Genomic DNA, 20,821 nt, shown 5'->3' with positions numbered 1-20,821 from the left:
TATGTTATATACTTCCTGTAGATTGTGGCAAGAGTTTAAATAAGGTGAATCACGTAATTGTCTTCTTAAATCAGAAGTCGAAATTTGAAGTTGCAGAACACGAATGAGTGAGTGGAAAAGACAATTACCATCACCTGGAATATCTGTAGTTCTGTGTAGAATGACTTCAGGGGTAATGCATTCGTGACTTTCTTCATATATACGAAGTTGTTGGGTGAGAAAGTGATTTTGTTCAAGCTGTTCATTTTCTAAATTTTGAAAAACCCTGCACTGCACAACATTCTCTTGGTCTTGATTACTGTCCAATTTCTTTTTATTTCTGCGAAAAAACAAAGAACTCGTAATATAAAATAAAATAATAATAAAATATGAATCATATATATATATGTATTATAATATTTAAAATATGAAATTTAATTCCATTTGCAAATCATCCCAATTCTTCAGGAACAATTCTTCTACATTTTTCTTTAAGCCTTTTGTACGTTGATAATATACCCTTTGATTCTCACGGTGTATTTTTCTTTTTCGTGCTTCTTTTATTTCCTTCGAATCTTTTTGCTCCAAATTTTTTTTACGCTGACGCAATACTCTTTGGTATTCTCGATTTCGTTCTTTTTTTCTTTCTCTGAAAAATTAAGATTATTTATTATTATCTTATTTCGTTTACTCTTACTTACTTACTCATTTTCTTTCACTATTCCATCATCACTTTTTTCATAAATATCACTTTGTTCGATTTCCATAATTAATACAAAACAGTGCCGCTTAAACAGAGCAGCACAGCTAGTCTCGTCGGCTTTTTTTCCCCCTATTGGGCACTACAATGAGTGCGAGTGAGAGGGTGTTTTCCCGTAAGTGCGAAAGAAACAGAAGAAGATGATGTCGTTTCACCCTTATGCTGTGCACGGGGTTTAAAAAGGACTGTTATATGACCATGAGTATTAATTTTTCCGAAATTTTTGGTTTTTACACAAAGCTGCCCTTCAGGACTCGCTCCCATATTGTTCACATTTCGAAATATTTTTCTGCAATATTACATTTTACGCCTTGTATGTGCTTGCTGCAATAATTGCAACAAGTATTTTCACAAGCACACAAGGGTTAACGTTTTGAGAAAAAATTGTTCACGTTTTGAGAAAAACCTCTCACTTCGAAATCCCGAGCGCACTGAACCATAGGGGGAAAAAACCCGAGCGATTTTGCAGCCGACGAGACTACTTTGTATAATTGTGCCATGACTCAGGCACGGTAGAAAGAGTGGGAGATACTAGTTCCTCTCCCTTTCCCACGATCTAACGCTTTTTCGATCAGCATAACGGGACCCTGACGCGAGTTTGAATTACCCTGCTCAGCGCCGCTAAAGAAGTTTTCACTTAAAAAAAAATTTTTAAACCTTACAATTAATAAACCTTCAAATATTTTAAATGTTATTAATTTGAAGAACAATAATCTATCACCTTCATAAGGCAGAGGGGTTGGGGGCGCAAATTTTCCGCTTTGCCCCGGGCGACAGTAACCCTAGATCCGCCACTGATTGGGTTTATATCTTTTTTGTTTAATGTAAGTGCTAACGAATTGCAATCTGTCACAATTTTAAACTGTATTCCATGTAAATACACTCTCAAACGTTTCAGGGCGTAGATTATAGCGAGTGTTTCAAGCTCGAAACTATGGTATCTCGACTCAACTTCAGTGGTTCGTTTGGAAAAGTAAAACACTGGATGGAATTTCTTTCTTTTGCATTTTGCATTACATAATTCCGTCTCATCATTGTGGCTATACAGGGCGAGTATTGGAGAGTCAATCCACTTCTGTTGAAGCTCTTCAAAGGTTTCTCGTACGTCCTTTCCAAAACTAAACCTTTTACTTTTCTTCGTTAAATCGTACAGGATTTTGCTATCGTTGAAAAATTTTCAATAAATCTACGGAAATAGGAACATAAATTCATTTTTTGGTTTTAATTCATATTTGGTGCATACTAATTCTATGTTACTGACTTTAAGAAAATCTCTTCCCAGTAAAACGGAACTGCTCATAGATTCAGTGGAAACAACCAGCATTTCTATTCGTACGTTTTTATTAAAGACTTCAATGGTTACAAAAATTTTTCCATAGACAATAATAAATATTTAATTAAACCAAAATACTCGAGTTCAGGTGCAGAATTCAAATTGACACTGGCCGGAACAAAAGATTTTTTAATAATGCTTACTGGGCTTCTCGAATCTATGAGGCATTCTATAAAAAACTTAGTATTAGTACTACCTTCAATTTGGAGACCCAAAAATCTTACATAGCCAAGGCTTTTCAAATCTTCTGGGCCTTCCTTCTTCTTCTTCTTCTTCTTATGCTGCGCGGAGACCACTGCCAAATGGCCCATTTCTTCCACAAATCCGGGCGTTTCCGGCGGATTGCTGTAACATCTCATTAGCAATGTTCATGCGATGCTGTTTTTGGTCGCAATTGAGCAATTTTGGTACGAATTTCGTGGCGACCTGTCTCACGCCCAAATCCTTGATAAAAATCGAATGGCACGAGCCAATCTATATGTTTAGGTCCTCAATAACTTCTTTAACGGTGATTCGACGATTGGCCAATACCATTTTCTCCACTTCATTCTCCACTTAATTTTTCGTCTGTTGTTGAAGTGCTCGGGCGTCCGACAGGCTCTTCGTCATTCACATCTTCTTGGCCTTCTGAGAACATTTTGTACCACCGATAAACGTTGCGTCGGTCCAAGGTAGCTTCTCCGTATGCCGCAGTCAACATTCGAAAAGCATCCATGCACTTAACTTCGTTTTTCAGACAAGATTTTATACAGGTTCTTTGATCCATTTTTTTGAATAGGTAAAAATCGAAGACGATCCAAAACACGTGCAAGTAAAGCAGCTGTCAACTATTAAGTGAACATTCAAAATGGCCGAGCTTGTCGGCATAAGGGAGAGACATGAGTACCAACATAACGCCACAAAAAAATTAAAATTCGATACGAGGTAACCCGCGAAAATTCAAAATTCGCGATACTTTTTGAACACACCTCGTAGTCTGAAGAGGAGCAACCTTTGATTTTGCGATAACTAAATGTGATTCTGCTTGTCCTCCTTGAGATGATCGAAGATAAATGCAGCACCCATACGCAAGCTCTGAGATATCTGCGAACCCGTCTATTTCGCACTCCATATTACGAGAAGAATTAACAAATCTTGGCACTTTAATTTGGTTTAACAAGAGTAAATTAGGCTCAATTCTCCTCTAGTTTTTTTGAAGTGAATCCTTCTTTAGCGGCGCTGAGCAGGGTAAAAACATTTAAACTCGCGTCAGGGTCCCGTTATGCTGATCGAAAAAGCGTAAGATCGTGGGAAAGGGAGAGGAACTAGTATCTCCCACTCTTTCTACCGTGCCTGAGTCATGGTACAATTATACAAGGCATGGTACAATTATACAAGGTAGTCTCGTCGGCTGCCTAATCGTTCGGCTTTTTAGTCAGTGCGTTCGTGCTTGTTGAAGGATGAGCACGCGTGCGACGAATTTTTTCAGAAAATTAACCCTGGAGCAAGGACGTCGTTCTGCCCTTGGCTGCAAACTTTTTTTGTTTGTTTTTTGACATGTCGTTTCAGATAATTTTAGTATAACAAAAAATGTAAAAGAGAAACTATTAATAGCTACTAAGAAACATTAATTTAGATATTACAAAAATTTACTTTAAGATTGACATTTATTTTAAAATTAAGAACCTTAACAAAGAAATAACTGTCCAAAAATAAAAACAACGTTTAATTTTAAATTCAAAACTATTTAAAATTAATTTATAAAAAACTTCAACTCCTATTACTATAAATGAGCAATTTAAGCCCCATGCACAATCTAAGGGTTAAACTAAAAGCTCTTTTGTCGTTTCACTCGCACTTACTACGCAGACTCCTCTCACTCGCACTTGTGATGAGTAATGAATAAGGGAGTGCTTTTGCCGACGAGACTACCTTGTATAATTGTACCATGATACAAGGTAGTCTCGTCCATGGTACAACTACACAAGGTAGTCCCGTCGGCTCGTTACTCCCCTATCGACACTACAATTAGAGCGAGAGAAAGAGTGTTTTCCTACGAAAACCCGAGCGTTCGGGTCGATAGGGGAGTGAACCCGAACAATTCTGCAGCCGACGGGACTACCTTGTATAATTGTACCATGGTCTCGTCGGCTGCAAAATCGCTCGTGTTTTTCCCCCTATTGTTCAGTGCGCTCGGGATTTCGAAGTGAGAGGTTGTTCGCGGACGATTTTCTCTCAAAACGTTAACCCTTGTGTACTTATGAAAAATACTTGTTGCAATTATTGCAGCAAGCACATACAAGGCGTAACATTAACATCAATTGCAGAAAAATATTTTGAAATGTGAACAATATGGGAGCGAGTCCTGAAGGGCAGCTTTGTGTAAAAACCGAAATTTTCGGAAAAATTAATACTCATGGTCATATAACAGTCCTTTTTAAGCCCCGTGCACAGCATAAGGGTAAAACGACATCATCTTCTTCTGTTTCTTTCGCACTTACGGGAAAACACCCTCTCACTCGCACTCATTGTAGTGCCCAATAGGGGAAAAAAAGCCGACGAGACTACCTTGTACTTACACTTACTTCAGTTATCATAAACCAATTGTATCAGTTGTAAAAATTTGCGATGATGATTCTGATAATAACGATGGTGTAAAAGTCGTCGAAATTATGGATGGATGTTGATTTTTCTGAGAGATAAAATTTAATGTAATATATAAATAACGATATAATATTATACATAACAACATATAAATTGCCATATTTGTGTACGATAGCGCAATAAATAAACATTGTATTATACCTCTCTCATAAATGATAGTACTTTTATACTTATAATTAAACACAACGTTAATATTGAAGTTTTCACTTCTGCTGGCACTCCCGGAGTGCTACCGGTGTTTTTTTAAATTTTTTTTTCTAAGGACCAATATGTTGAGAATATTGTGCAAAAATTTTTAGTCAGAGTCAAACTAACGGAGCTACAGCGTTTTAAACGACCGAATTTGGACGCATTTTAACGTATAAAAATACTTTGAATCGATTTTCCCGAAAACGTTATTTTGAAAGTCGGCGAACATCAGAACTCAAAATCTACTGAACGGATCCTTTTTAAATTTTTAACACAAAAGCTCCACATAAATACACAGGTAATCAGGAAGGCTTTTTTTAATTTTTAATTTTTTTTACTATTTTTAAAAAATAAATGAACAGCGATTTTTTGAGCTAAAATCGCACTTTTCAGTTCCAAGTGCTATAATCATCAGGGCTAACAGAGTTATGTTCTTAAAAACGTAAAAATATGTATGGATTTATGGACGAAAAAACAGAGAAATATGGACGAAATATGGATGAAAAAGTTGACAAATATGGAATAAAATGGATAAATATGGATAAATAAAGGTAGTATAGACGAAAAAAGGGATAAATATAGGTATAAAAATTGATAAACGTAAACGATTATATCGATCATATTAACTTTTTATGACAATGAACAATTAGAAATCGCTACAAACAAAAGTGCGCCGTTTGTCTCAAAGATCATTGCAGAACAATATGACATGTTGTGTCAGATTAGTAAAAACAAAACTACGGCGTTTGTCACTCAATATGTGTTATATGATGAAAATGAACGCTCAACATCGCAAGATGTAACAGGATCATTTTCATATGCATTCAGTTCAGCAGGTGATAAATTCAGGATAAGATCGTCACCTTCTGTAGAACTATCGATGAGATTTCCTGCTAACATTCGCGATATGTCCTGAAGAATTCGCAGATTCATAATTGTTATATTCGATGATACATATTTTGATTGATTAACGACGCAACGATGTTTTGTTTACATTATTTATTATCGAGTATAAGGCAAACGACAGAAATTTCATAATATTTGAGCCAAAACTATCTTTCTATAGGTTTTCAGACACTTTAATGCTCAAAATATGGATTTATTGAAGTGATTGTATAAAACATGGATTTATAGGAAATAAGGCGAAAATATGGAAATAAATATTTTTTCATTTAAAAACATAACTCTGTTAGCCCTGATAATCATATAGCTGCCATAGGATAGATCGAAAAATATATATATAAATAATGGAAACAAAATTATAACGTCGTTGTTTTTAATCCCACGAGCATGATTTTCAAAATATGGATTTTTTTAATAACCCTTGATGTTTGGTCATGCCACAGCCTAAATCCAATCACTAAATTCAAATCGTAACGTAATTCAAATTCTCGATGTTTGTGCTTTTGTTTTGCTATTTGCCCTGCGCGGCAACACTGTTTAATTGTCATTTTTAACTCCCTTTTTGCACTCTTTCGCTTATCGCTTCCTGGCCTTAGTCCACGGCAAGCTTCAAATAGTAGTTCGAATTTGTACACGCTCATAGAAGCCACGGTCGCTGATCGCCTGTCTATATACTCTTCGACTATATACTCTTCGCGACGTTTAAGGCCCAGACAAATCGGTCTGCCTGCCCAACATACTTTATATAATTCGATTTTGTACTCGCTTACAAGAAGGCACGAACGCTGATCGCTTGCTAAAATCTCTCGCGTCTATATACTTTCGCTAAAGGCACAGACAAATCGGTCTGCCTGCCCAACATACCTTATCGCTGTAAAAAGGCACAGACAATACGGTCTACCTGCCTAACTAAATCTACTACGAACAATAACTTTATACATTTAAGGCCTTGGTGCCATTGAAACAAATAAGTGCATTATTTAAAAGAAATTTGTGCGGATTATTTTATTTGGGCACCGACAAGGTAATGGTTAGTGAAAAAGCTCACTGACCCAACAATTTGGTGACCCCGACGTGATAGTGAAACAATAGAAGTTCGAACAATCAAAACTAAAGTACAACCAAACAAATAATTTTATTATTTTCGTTCGGTTAAAGTTGGTGATCGCGCATATACATACTTTCGTTAGCTCTGTGCACATAAGCGCAAGCGGTAACTCCGTTAGACCCTCGCACACACCCGCCCCCGCGCATCGTAAGTGCATTTTCGTTTCCTCTTTGTGCCCCAGCTTCCCGCTTTAAACGTTTTTACAGCGGCGACAAAACGGTTTTCGTTTCGCGGGTTCAGTGCCTATATATATATATATATATATATATATATATATATATACTAGCAGACCCGGCTACGCGTTGCTGTAGCTAAAGTTATTGTAATATTATATTGAAGTATACAATTAAAGAAGAACTGTAGGTAAGGCAGATAGTCTTAAGTCTCTAACAGTAATATTTATTATTTTAAACTATATATACTTTCAATTTCAATTTAATTTAGTACTAATTGGTGCACAATATTTTTGGTTAACCTGTCTTTTGCTAACACAAATAGATTTGACGGTTTTCCAACACGTGAACATGCAACATATAATTGTCCATGAGAAAAGCACTGGAATAGCTGACGATATCGAAGGATACAGTTGTCTTGATTTAGTCTAATCATTATTCGGTGTGCGTAATAGTTCATTGAGCTTACTTTTTTATTTCCATAATCACCTAAAAAAATAAAATGCAATACGAAATTAACATTTATACATACATTAAGAAAATAAAAAAGTAATTGTCAAATTTACCGGTATTAGGATCAAACTGTTTGATGTTAAGGTGATATTCATCCTGTCCTTGCCAAAATATCAATGGATATTGTAGTGCATCATATGAACGGTGTAGATCTGAAATCGTACTGATAGTGTTGTCTCTCCGAGTAGTTTTTATGGATCTTTTGTCAATTGGATCACCAACCATGATGACAGCAACCTCATCAATAGTTGGAGCGTTGAATCTTCCAGCATGTTCACCTAATGGTACTTTATCGGCTTTTATAACGATTTGGTAGTTGTCATCTTGCAATCGTGGCGAAACTCTTTTGATTAATTGAAGTAGTTGATTCTGATCTTCTAAAAAATTTTCCAGTAATATCACAATTGCTTCTTCCTTTGCTTGTACAATGAAATTATACTGGCACCGAGTCGTTGCGCGCTCTTGACAATTGCCCATAAAATAAATTTGAAGAAATTTCGGATTATCATCAGGCATTGGCATCAATGATCCAATTTTGTGGTACACCTGGCCTTGTATTTTAAATGTAGTTTCAAAATTACGTCCATCGGATGCAAGATCACAAATTTTAGTTGCCCCAAATGATGTCATTTGGAAGCAAGAATTAAATTTGCGTATTTTACGCAAAAACAATTTTGAATCATTTGAATTCCCAGCAAGAAGGGATAATAAAGGTTCTGGCGGAGGGAGTAGAGGTGGCAGCACGACTTTTCCTGCTGCACAGCACATACCGGTAGTTTCATTTCGAAATTTCAACGCCTGACAATATTGACATACTTTATCCATTCCACCAATAGCAATTTTTGAATGCGCAGAGTAGTTAATATCTGGTGCATATTCAAAAGCAAGACGAACGAATGATGTACGTACTAATGAGCGGCTGATCCGTTGCCTTTGTCGTTCTTGTGCTCGTACTGTATCTATGTTTCGTTCTCGTGCCGCTCTTGTTCTCGTAATATTCTGTTGCAGGCGTTCGCTACGCTGTTCTTGAGATTCTTGTGCACGACCTTCCGCTGTCCTAATTCTTTGAGCTGTATTTCTTGTATCGACTTGTTCTGGCAACTGATGAGCTCTTTCAACACGTTTGCGTCGTGCCTCTCTGCTGCTCCCGTTGTTGAGATTAGATTTTTTCGGCGGCATTTTAATTTCCTATTATAATTATTATGTGACAATACCTGTATGTGTATTTTTTATATCTACAGAATTTTGTATAATGAAGCACAGATAACTAAAAAGCAGGAATGATTTCACTATATGACAATAATTCGTCACTATAATTTGAATTTGATTTACATTTCGGTCTACGTACGTGGTTGGCTATGCTAACACCAAAAATTAAAAAAGTAGAAATATTAGAATTTCACGCTATTTCGTTTACTACAAAATAAATTTAATTTATAACTTAACCTCAATAACACGTGGTAATCAGGCTATTGTCGGTTTAGCATAGCAGCAAATTTGCCAATATTTCGTAGACAAAACGTGGTGTTGCTCTTGCTTATTTTTTATAGCATACTTTTGCGGGCAATTTGAAAATATTAAAAAAAAGTAACCACCTACTATTGCATTCTGTTCGCCTGGTACTTCAAAATGAGGTTTGGTTGAATATGTTGGTATTGGCGGAACGAATTCGAAGGGACAAATTGGAAAATCCACTTTTAGGTACCAGGCGAACATAATCCATTATAGACAAATAATTAGCAATAAAATAAAATTGCGACTATAATTAAAGATCTAAGCTATCCTATCTCTCAAGTTGGACCAGACTGCTCATGGTATGCCAATTTAATTTAACATCGATTAAGTAGTTAAGGAGTCCATCGCGGACAAACATCGTGACATGAGATTTATTTATATATATATTAAATAGACGCACAATTTTGGCGCTAATCATTGCACAGTGGGACTTGATCAGTGTGCAAGTGACAAATTCTCAAAACTATAAAGTCCAAACAAATCAACATGTCAACGGACACAACGCTTTCTGCTCCAGTTGCGAAATCGGCAGCATGGTTCGCGACGATTTTGAGGAGCTAACCATATCAACAAAGGTAATGTTGAATATTGAGTTGGGTAAGCGAAAAGGTGCGGCAATTCGTAGCTCCACACTTAGGCCAGAGCCCTCCATGGATTTCCATTCCATGTCAGCGGCTAGGAGATCTCATTTGCCCGAATTGAGACTGCCTGAATTTTCTAGTGGCTATACCGAATTTGCCGACTTTCAGTCAATGTTCATGGCCATTATCGACAGTGACGTTGAGCTTTCTAACATTGAGAAGCTCCAGCATCTCAAGTCTTGCCTAAAGGGTTCCGCCTTGGATACAGTGCGCTCATTGGAGATATGCGAAAATAATTATACTGCAGCCTGGGATTTATTGAACAACCGTTTCAATAACAAGCGACTTATTTTCCAGTCCCACATAAATGCAATTTTGAGTCTCCCTAAAGTGGACATGCAGTCTGCCGCGAAGCTAAGAGAAATGTCCGACAAAATTAACGCAAATCTACGTGCTCTCCAGTCTATGGGTTCGGTTGAGCAAATTTCGAACCGCGTGCTTGTACATGTCTTACTCCAGAAATTAGATAGCCAAACTCAAGCCAATTGGGAAGAATCTGCCGCGATTGATGAAATTCCTTCGATTGGTCATTTTACTACATTTCTGTCCAAGCGATGTCAAAAATTGGAAAATATAGAGCACACTGCAGCTTTGTATTCAAATGGTTCACCAGGAAAAACCCGCAGCAGAAGCATCTTAATTGCCACCAGCACTTCGGGACATGCATGCGTTGTGTGTGCCAACAGTCACTCCATTTATCGCTGTGGTCAATTCGCCAATCTGCCAATGCAAGAGCGCATTCAAAGGGCAAAGGCATTGGCGCTGTGTCTCAATTGCTTGAAGAAGGGACATCAAATGCGCAATTGTCGGTCAGGCTACTGTCGAATTTGCGGGTCTAAGCATCATAGCCTTTTGCACCCTGGCTCTCCGCCTTCGACCGATGTTCAGCGAGCTCCCGTTGCGGAACTAAGTACGCCAAACGCAATCGCTTCTAGCCCTGCAACCTCTTTGCTGGCTCAGAATGTGGATCGTGATACTGATTGTGATAGTGTTTTTCTTCCAACTGCAGTCATAAGCATACAAAGTCGATCAGGTGCTTGGATCCCATGCCGTGCGCTGCTAGACTCGGGATCACAAGTCCACGTTGTGACCCTCCGACTTGCTCACCAGTTGGAATTCCCAAAAACAAAGTCTACAGTAACAGTTGCTGGTCTTGGAGATGCTCGATTTGACTGTGAAGGAGCGTCCGTTTGTCTCAAGTTCAAGTCGCATACCTCCAATTACTCCACATGCCTAACTGCGCTTGTTGCTCCAGCGATAACCGAAAATCAACCCAGTTCGACCGTTAAGCCCGATTGCTGGAAAATTCCTTCTAATATTCAGTTGGCCGATCCTGAATTTTATAAATCTCAGCGTATAGATATTCTCATTGGGGCAAGCATGTTTTTTGAACTTTTATCTGTAGGGCAGATTAGCTGCTGGGTTACCCCTATTACAGAATTCGAGGCTTGGTTGGATCGTAACAGGAGGTGGATCATCCCCTATCAAGGCAACTGGATTACAGGATCAAGCTGTGCATCGTAAATTGATTGCTGCTCACATGGATGACGTTGATGATCTGATCACAGGAGGGCAATTAACACAAGAGGTCCTCGAAATCAACGACGTTTGTGATCAAACTCCTGCCTCGGAAAAAGGAACATTCCTAAAGATTGACGATGGCAACGACAAGACGCTCGGTCTAGCCTGGGATCCTGCAGCGGATGTTTGTCGTTCTTCTTTTTCTTCCATACAGGTCTTTCCAAAGCCATGCAAAAGGATGGTGTTATCCACAACTGCTCAGGTTTACGATGAGAGCGTTCCCCAGGGACTTATGGCGGAAGTTGCTATCTGGCATGGGTCGTACCCAGCAAAAGACGTTTCTTCGACCTGCTTTGGATCCAGATGCTGATGGCGAACGACAGGCGCATCTACTTTATTCAAAGTCCCGTGTGGCGCCATTGAAGACTCTCATGCTTTTCAAATTGGAGTTCTGCACTGCCTTGCTGTTAGGGCAACTGATGCGGAACGTACGCAAAATGAAGCTCTTCGTTTCTGCTGTAGCTTTATCATCGATAAGCTATGAACCTTAACGATTTCAAGTATATGTTACTAATCAAATATCTATACTTCAAGAGCTATCCAGTGGCATGAATTGGCGCTACGTTCCAGCTGACTGCAATCCAGCCGACATCTTGACAAGAGAAACTTCCCCGAGAGATTTTCTGGAACCTGCCCTTTGGCTCGCCAGCCCAGCGTTTCGTCTCGAGAATCGCAATGCGCAGCATCCTACACTGGACTTGCATCGGAAGAGCATGCATTCTGGTCCGCGAGCGCTGCTCGCTTATATGCGTCTTCAATGTTGGCAGCAACGACATAGGTGGCGCACTCCCAAACCTGCGCTTCAAATCGACGAGTTCGTCTCCACTTTGCCTCCGCTTCAATGGCCGTTAGCCAGCGTCATGGAATTGGTGCCTGGATCCGATGGAGTCGCTCGTGTGGCAGTGATACTGGAATCACTCCAAGGGCTGTCCGCAAGTGGTGCGTGCTGCCGAAGCTGGATCTGGTTGAAAGCCCTGGTCTTTCAACGGGGGGAGGATGTTTGGTCATGCCACAGCCTAAATCCAATCACTAAATTCAAATCGTAACGTAATTCAAATTCTCGATGTTTGTGCTTTTGTTTTGCTATTTGCCCTGCGCGGCAACACTGTTTAATTGTCATTTTTAACTCCCTTTTTGCACTCTTTCGCTTATCGCTTCCTGGCCTTAGTCCACGGCAAGCTTCAAATAGTAGTTCGAATTTGTACACGCTCATAGAAGCCACGGTCGCTGATCGCCTGCCTATATACTCTTCGACTATATACTCTTCGCGACGTTTAAGGCCCAGACAAATCGGTCTGCCTGCCCAACATACTTTATATAATTCGATTTTGTACTCGCTTACAAGAAGGCACGAACGCTGATCGCTTGCTAAAATCTCTCGCGTCTATATACTTTCGCTAAAGACACAGACAAATCGGTCTGCCTGCCCAACATACCTTATCGCTGTAAAAAGGCACAGACAATACGGTCTACCTGCCTAACTAAATCTACTACGAACAATAACTTTATACATTTAAGGCCTTGGTGCCATTGAAATAAATAAGTGCATTATTTAAAAGAAATTTGTGCGGATTATTTTATTTGGGCACCGACAAGGTAATGGTTAGTGAAAAAGCTCACTGACCCAACACTTGAATTTTTTTTTTTATTTTTTTTAAGCTTTTCTCTATTTATTGAATCTTCTCCTTACGAGACTAACAATAAGTGTATCAAATCTTATACTATAACCTAACTATCAGTCATATAGACTGGAACAGTAAAAAATGGCCCTGACAAATTATCCGAAACCCGAGTCAGATCCCTTGCAAGAGGATTTGGGTGTGCTGAGAGTTTTTCCTTGTATGACGCTTTTTGCTTTTCTATTTCATCTTTTACTGCGAGAATGCCAAGGTCCCTGTGGATGTTTTCGTTTCGAATATACCATGGTGCCCCAGTGATAGTTCTCAGGATCTTTGCTTGAGCGCGCTGTATGATGTCTATGTTAGTTTTGCTCGCGTTTCCCCAGAGCTGGGAGCCATACGTCCAGATTGGTTTAAGAGTGGAGTTGTAGAGCAGTACCTTGTAGTCCAGACACATGGGCGATCGGGCGTTTATAATCCAGTGGAGGCAGCTGGCTTTTAGTTTTAAATGTAGTTTCTTGCATTCGATGTGTCTACGCCATGTTAGACGTCTGTCGAGGTGGACGCCGAGATACGTTACTTCGTTGACTTGGGGGATCATTGTGCTATTCAAGTGGATCGGAGGGCATGTTTGTCTGTTGAGAGTAAACGTTACGTGCTTACACTTCTGTTCGTTTATTTTGATACGCCAGTCGGATAGCCACTTCTCTACTACCGTGAGGTGGTTGGCTAATTGGGATGTTGCACGGACTGGGCATCTGGAGCGGCTGAGGATCGCAGTATCGTCAGCGAAGGTGGATGTTAGTAGTCCCTCGCTCGTGGGAATATCCGCTGTGTAGAGGACGAATAGAGTTGGTCCAAGTGCGCTTCCTTGTGGGACTCCAGCTTCGATTTTATAGTTTTCGGATGTTGTTGTGTTGCACCTCACTGCGAAGACTCTGTTGTAGAGATACGACTCGAGTAATTTGTGAGTGTACCCGGGAAAGTGTGTTTTAATTTTATGCATAAGACCGGTGAGCCAGACGCGGTCGAATGCTTGGGATACGTCGAGGAATATCGCGCTGCAGTATTCTCTATGTTCGAAGGCTGTGCGAATCTCTGATGTTATTCTGTTTACTTGCTCGATAGTTCCATGTTTTTCTCTGAAGCCGAATTGGTGGGCTGGGATAATGTTATGAGTTCCCATATATGGTAAAATGCGTGTTAGAAGGCATTTTTCGAACAGTTTCGACAGGCATGATAAAAGACTTATTGGTCTGTAAGAGGACGGAATCGTGTGATCTTTTCCGGCCTTTGGTATCATTATAATTATTGACTTTTTCCATTTTTTTGGATAGTAGCCAAGAATTATGATCCCATTGAAGATTTTACAGATGACCTCAATAGCACAGTTTGGAAGTTCAATTATCATTTTTGGAGTTATTTGGTCATCGCCGGGAGCCTTTGTCGGTTTAAGCCTCCGGATGACTTTGGTGATCTCATTCGGTCGAAACGATGGTATTGTGGATTCGCTTTCAGTTTGGATTTCCGGTAGAACGAAAGGACTTGCGGCGGGATTCGGTTGGAAGACGCCCCTAAGATGTGAGGCAAATGTTTCGGCTCTGTCTGTGTCGCTGCGTGCCCAGCCACCTGAAAAATTTCTTATCGGGGAGACGGTTTCAGCCGGAGAGCTTAGATTTGGGTGAGCCCTCCACAAAGGATGCTTTGCACTTGTTGGAGAGAGTTTCTCGATATATCTCAGTTGTGCGTTTTCGGCATCTTGCTTCAGAACCCGGTTTATTTTGCGGGTGGCTTCATTTAGACGTTGCTTTGAGCATGGCGATCTGCTGGTTTGCCACGCCCTTCGCAGACGCCTCTTTTCCAGAACGAGCTGTTCGATTTGCAGGTTGGTTTTGAACATCCATCGGGATGATCTGTGCGGTAGAAGGTATACCCCCGTATATGGAAGTTATATTTGCTTGTGAGGTGAGTTTCAACCAGCAACATGGCGTCGATGTGATTTGCATTTAGGAATTGAGTTATTTCCAGTTTATGCCGTGAAATGCCGTTGGCATTCCACATGGATATTCTTAGATTGGTCATTTATTATTTGGACTGCTGTGATACAAGCAGCTGCATCACCATATTCTGGTTCTGGACCAGCGTTTGCATGGTCGCTTTCATAAATGACATGAACTCCATCATACTTTGTTGCATGGTAAACATCATAGTTTCCAAATTACTTTGCGGCTGGGGTGGTACCTGTTTAGCGTTTTCTGAGTGTGGCTGGAGTGGTTTTTCCATGCCCGTTCGTAGAGCATCAGCGTAGGAGATGCCGTTGGTGGTACTGAGCGGACCGAACGACGATCTGGCTGCCTTGGCGAAAAATACGTCTGGCGTAGTTTTTGATTTTAAATACACGTTTTGTGTATTTTGTTGACGCGTAGCTGTCGCTTGTCGCATGCGACTCTTCAGCTCCTTGTAGACCAGACAGCCTCTGTACTTTGCCGTATGGTTTCCTCCGCAGTTCCCACATTTTTTTGTATGGGGATCTTCTTTGTTAGCAGCGAAGTGTGCAGTATATCCTGGTGTGCCCAAACTCCTGGCAATTTCTACATTGCACTGGGCCGTTCCGTTTGTGTGGTTCTTCCACTGTGATCCTCCGGTGCAGTAAGAACTGCAGCTTGTAGATCGGGTGCACTTCATTTTTCCTTAGGGTTTTGCTATCTGGCTCGAGCTCGACCTTAAAGAGTGGTTGCGGCTTTTTATTTTTGTTAATAATATTTCTAACATTCTTAGCAGAGAATCCCTTGCCTTTAAGGGCTTCTAGTATCTAAAAGGGGGCGACGTCGGGTTCGATTCCTTTTAGTACTACCTGTAGCCCTTTGCTACTTTTTAGTTGGTAGGTGTAAAAATTCTTTTTCGTTTCCTCCAGGTATTTGGAAACAGCTCGGAAGTGTTCTTCATATTTCGTCTAAACTTTGGTTTCGTGAATGTTTCCTTTAATAAGCGGAACAACATGAAAATTTTCGTCCCCGACCAGCGCAACAATTTTGTTGACCAGGGCGTTTGAGCTTTTTTCCCTAATGTAAATAGGTGGGGGCTTTGGTTTCTTTTGGGTCACTTGCTCCGGCTCAGCTTGGGTCTCGCCATCTGCTAAGAGGGAAAATCGGTTGCTGTTGTTTGAAATACTGGTTTTTTCCTTGGCTTGGATTGTACGGTTGATCTTTGGTTTGTTACCAACCGTGTTTGCGGACTAAGCTTACGCTTTATCTGGATGTAGCGATCCATACCGGTCTGTATGGCCGGAACCACTTGTTGCTGTTGCAGTTTGCGATGGAGCCGTTGACACCGTTTTCGCAATATTGGTCGTTGCTTTAGTTGTTGCCGTTACTTTTGCTGAGGTAGTAGAAATTGAAGCACTGCTTGTTGGTGCGTCTCCCATAGAAGCCGGTGGTGGTGGGGTCTGGCATTGATAACTCCAAGATGTGGGAGTTGGAATGAGTAGGGCTGGTGATAGAGAGCGGGCTCTCGTGCTTTCGACGGTCAGTAGGCCGGGTTGCTCTTTGTAGACGTTTTCTCTACTTCGGTATCGCGGGTTGAGAAATAAGCATAACAAGCGTTTCCTTGGTTTACGGAGCTTCTACGCTCATTATTTTGGTCGCCGCTCATTTATTTGAGCTTATCGCGCGTGGCAAAATTTGTGAAAAAACTGTATTATATCACTTATATTGGCAATTAGATATAGGCAACATGAGCAGGAGTACCCACGCGTACCCTGAGCGAATTTCGCGAAATAGAAATCTGATATTTCCGATGTATTTTTAGTTACTCGGCGGAGCGATATAAAAACACGTCTGTTGTCATTGACAGTTGATTGAAAATTTTTGAATTGAGAAAACACTTGAATTGAGAAAACACTTGAATTGAGAAAAAAAAATTCATTAAAATCTGAAAACGTTGTTATATAGCTGCCATAGGAAAGATCGAAAGTAGAATTTATGGAAACTAAATTATAACATCGTCGTTTTTCTTGAAATACGAATTAAACAATAGTCGAAAATTTGGAAAATTTATAGAAAAATCGTCATAGCTTCGATGATGTTTAGCCTTTATGCATTTTTATCGACATATTTGATGACTACAAGGGTATATAAGCAGGGCTTGCCGAAGCTAGCTTCCTTTCTTGTTTTCCATTAAGTTGCTATATTTTCGCAATTGTTGATATGACATACAGTGGTGGCCGTAAGTATTTTGTCAAAATAAAAGTGAAATATACTCGAAACCTGAAATTGCTTCTTTTAACTTTTGGTATCAATGGAAAGGTAATTCAAATGCCGTTTGAATGATACCATACTTTTCTCAACTCATTCGATATTTATTGAAAAGGGCAATTTAAAAAAAAAAAAAAAAAAAAAAAAACTTTTTCCCTCGGCTTCAAAACTAAAATTTTTGGATGCAAAAAGTTTCTTTAATCAAAAATAATAGTAACTGCAAAACGAATTTTTCAAAAATAATTTTTCTTCTATTTTTTATGATTTTTTGAAGGTGACAATGTCGGAAAAAAATTTGTATGGAAAAGAGAAAAATATGGCTGAAATGCGTATTTCTAGTCATTTTTTTGAGTTGATATAGTTGTCCGATTTTTATGAAGTTTTTTTTTTTATTTATAACAAAGTTTTTTTTTTGATTTAAGGATAGTTAAAAATCTCGATATTTCAAAAATCATGCTAATGGGATAAAAAACTACGACGTTATCGTACTTTTTGCCATTATAATTACCTATGGTAGCTATATGATATAGTTATCGGATTTTGATAAAATTCGACATCTGAAAGGAATCAAGTCGACATGATCAAAAACAACGGCGTGTTATTCTTCTTTTGTTTTCATCTCTGGTATGGGAGCTTTCCAATATCGTCGCACGATGCAGGCTATTCCGACTTACATACATATGTACTAAAATACAATTAACTTCACAACTTTTGGTAAAGTTTCATCAAGATAGCTTAAAAACTAAGAGAAAAGTTTACATATAAACAGACAAACAGACAGACGTTCTCGTGTAGTTTGATTCAGATCGTGATGCTGAACAAGAATTTATATATTTGATGGGATCTGAGGTGTCTCCTTCACTTCGGTGCTAACTTCTGACTAAAATTATAATATTAAAATTTTATTAAAAAAATAGAAAAATCATTATACATAGCTTTGATATGGTTTAGCCTTTATGCATTTGCTTGACATATTTGAAGGATGCAAGGGCCAAACAAGCTCATATGCGGCAGACGTTCACAATAACAAATAAGCACTAAGAACATTGGCGCTGAGCGCCCAGTTGGACTTTTTTAGAATTTTGTCAATTATCTTTTCTGAACGAGCTGTGTAGGACCATATAAAGCCCATATAAAGAACCTTATTTCGCAGCCAGTCCAAATTTTCAAAGAAACCTATTAGGTGCTCAGTGTATATTTTCGACAATGAAATTAAATTCAAATTGCTTCTAAGAGCTTTTGGCATCTTTTAATTCAATTTTTTTTTTTTGAATGTGATGTCTGCTTTTTACAACTAGTCTACTGTTTTATAGAATTGCGATTGCCACCCAAGTCAACAACAATGACAACTCCTCAGATGCATACCACGGGCAAACCGCGTCGAAAACAGACACCCAGTCACAGCAAAGGACTGAACGAAGTGGTGCGTAGCAAGGAAACCCACTTTTCAAATCAAGTACAGCAAGAGAATGACATATACAGCGGTGGGATTGGAGTGCTTCAGCGTACAAACAGTGGAGGTAATGGGGAAGTATTAAACAGTGAAAACAGCATGATTAATGGACCAGAAGGTAAGTTTGCTGCTGTAATTCAGCTAAACTGTTTTTGTTGTCATAAAAAAAGCATTAAAAGTTCTTTTTATTTTTTTATGCAAGGCACATAGCTTTTTGTTGCTCCAGACTTTCATATGATTTTGCTAAGATGCGATTTCCATCTCGAACCGAAAAGTAAAATTTTATCTTCCAGTGGAAAGAACATTAAGTCCAACTGTAAAGAGAGCGATTTTTGTAAAGTCCTTAAATTTCTAATCTATACTAATCTATACTAATATTATAAAGAGGTAAAATTTGTTTGTTTGTTTGTTTGTTTGCAACGAATAGGCTCCGGAACTACTGGTCCGATTTAAAAAATTCTTTCACCGATAGAAAGCTGCATTATCATGGAGTAAAATAGGCTATAATTTATTTTGAAAAAATCCGTAAGATCCGTAAGGATCCGTAAGAAAATTGCAATATTGTCGCATATAAAGTGAGTTGCTACCTCGTCACACTGACAAACAAGTTACCATAGCATTTTAACTCAATTTTCGTGGTTTTCATTTATCATTTCCAAGTAAATTAAGTTTTTTCACATATAATGCAAACCTTAGTGTTCTCTGCTCAGTTAATTTCACGGACAAACGGATATTGTGTTCACTGTGAAATTGTTAAAAAAAAAGAATTTTTATTCAATTTAAGTTCAACTGTGAAATTATGTGGATCGTGCATTTTTTTTTTTTTTTTTTAGCTTTGCTTTTATTTATTGAATCTACTCTTAATTTTGAGACTAACAATAAGTTGGCGAATCTTAACATTAAAATTTAACTAACAGTATACTAAGACTGCATTCTGGTTGCGCGTCCCTCAGGTCGATCGCTGGGTGGGTAAGTCATTGCGACGAAGGCGTGATTGGTTGCTCAACCTTGTTAAACCTCTCGCCAGGTGGTTAGGATGCACGGATAGCTTGGTTAAGTACTTCACCTTCTGTTCAGCGATCACTTCTTTGAATGGTAGAATGTTTAAGTCGCGGTGTATGTTTTCGTTGCGAACGTATCACGGTGCCCCGGTGATTGTTCTCAAGATCTTCGACTGAACTCTTTGTACTATGTCAATGTTGCTATTGCTGGCGTTCCCCGATAACTGGGAGCCGTACATCCATATGTTTTAGGACCGAGTTGTACAGCAGGACTTTATATTCAAGGCTAATAGGGGACCGAGCGTTGATAAGCCAATGAAGGCTGCTGGCTTTTAGCTTTAGGTGTGTTCTTTTGGCTTCAATGTGCCGGCGCCATGTGAGTCTTCAGTCGAGATGTACTCCAAGGCATGTTACTTCGTTTGCTTGTGGGAGTAGAGTGTTGTTTAATGAATTCGGTGGGCAGATTTGCCTGTTCAGAGTGAACGTAACGTGCTTGCATTTTAGTTCGTTCACTTTAATTTGCCAATCTGAAAGCCATTTTTCAACATCGACCATATGAAGAGCTAGCTGCGCAGTTGCTTGAATCGGGCATTTTGAGTGGCTAAGAATATCTGTGTCATCGGCAAATGTGGAAGTTGTTAGACGTGTGCTTGTCGGGATGTCTGCTGTGTAGAGGACATATAATATTGGCCCTAGCACGCTACCTTGAGGGAGAATTGTCTTGATCTTGTACATTAGACCTTCTAGCCAGACTCTATCAAATGCTTGAGAGACATCTAAAAATATGGAAGAACAGAATTTCGGATGTTATCCGGTTGACCTGCTCAATTGTTCCATGCTTCTCACGAAACCCAAATTGGTGTGACGGGATTCCTTCCTGGATTCTCAGGTATGTGTTTATCCGAGTCATTAGGCATTTTTCAAAGAGTTTGGATAGGCAAGAGAGTAGGCTTATAGGTCTATACGACGTGGGGATAGTGTCTTTCCCCGGCTTTGCTATCATTATTATAATTGACTTTTTCCATCTCACTGGAAAGTGGCCAAGTTTTGCGATGGCATTAAATAGCTGGGTGAGAGTGCAGACGGCGCAGTATGGGAGCTAAATGATCATTTTGGGAGTTATGAGGTCGTAGCCCGGGGATTTTTTCGGATTCAGT

The 20,821-nt window shown here is 39.4% G+C and overlaps 1 protein-coding gene across 3 annotated transcripts in view; it reads left to right on the top strand.

Annotated features, from left to right (window-relative positions):
• The window catches only part of LOC108101339 (lachesin), a 427,086-nt gene that overhangs the window by 371,674 nt on the left and 34,591 nt on the right, over window positions 1-20,821 (top strand). For all 3 annotated transcript variants that reach the window (XM_043207880.1, XM_043207878.1, XM_043207879.1), the window contains one exon: window positions 18,524-18,781. In XM_043207880.1, coding sequence (XP_043063815.1) covers window positions 18,524-18,781 — 258 coding nt within the window. The remainder of the gene's footprint in view (window positions 1-18,523; window positions 18,782-20,821) is intronic.

This window comes from Drosophila ficusphila, unplaced genomic scaffold, assembly GCF_018152265.1.
Source record: "Drosophila ficusphila isolate 14025-0441.05 unplaced genomic scaffold, ASM1815226v1 contig_348, whole genome shotgun sequence".
Classification (NCBI taxonomy): domain Eukaryota; kingdom Metazoa; phylum Arthropoda; class Insecta; order Diptera; family Drosophilidae; genus Drosophila; species Drosophila ficusphila.
The sequence above is the reverse complement of the archived record's forward strand: the minus strand, read 5'-3'. Positions and strand labels throughout refer to the sequence as shown.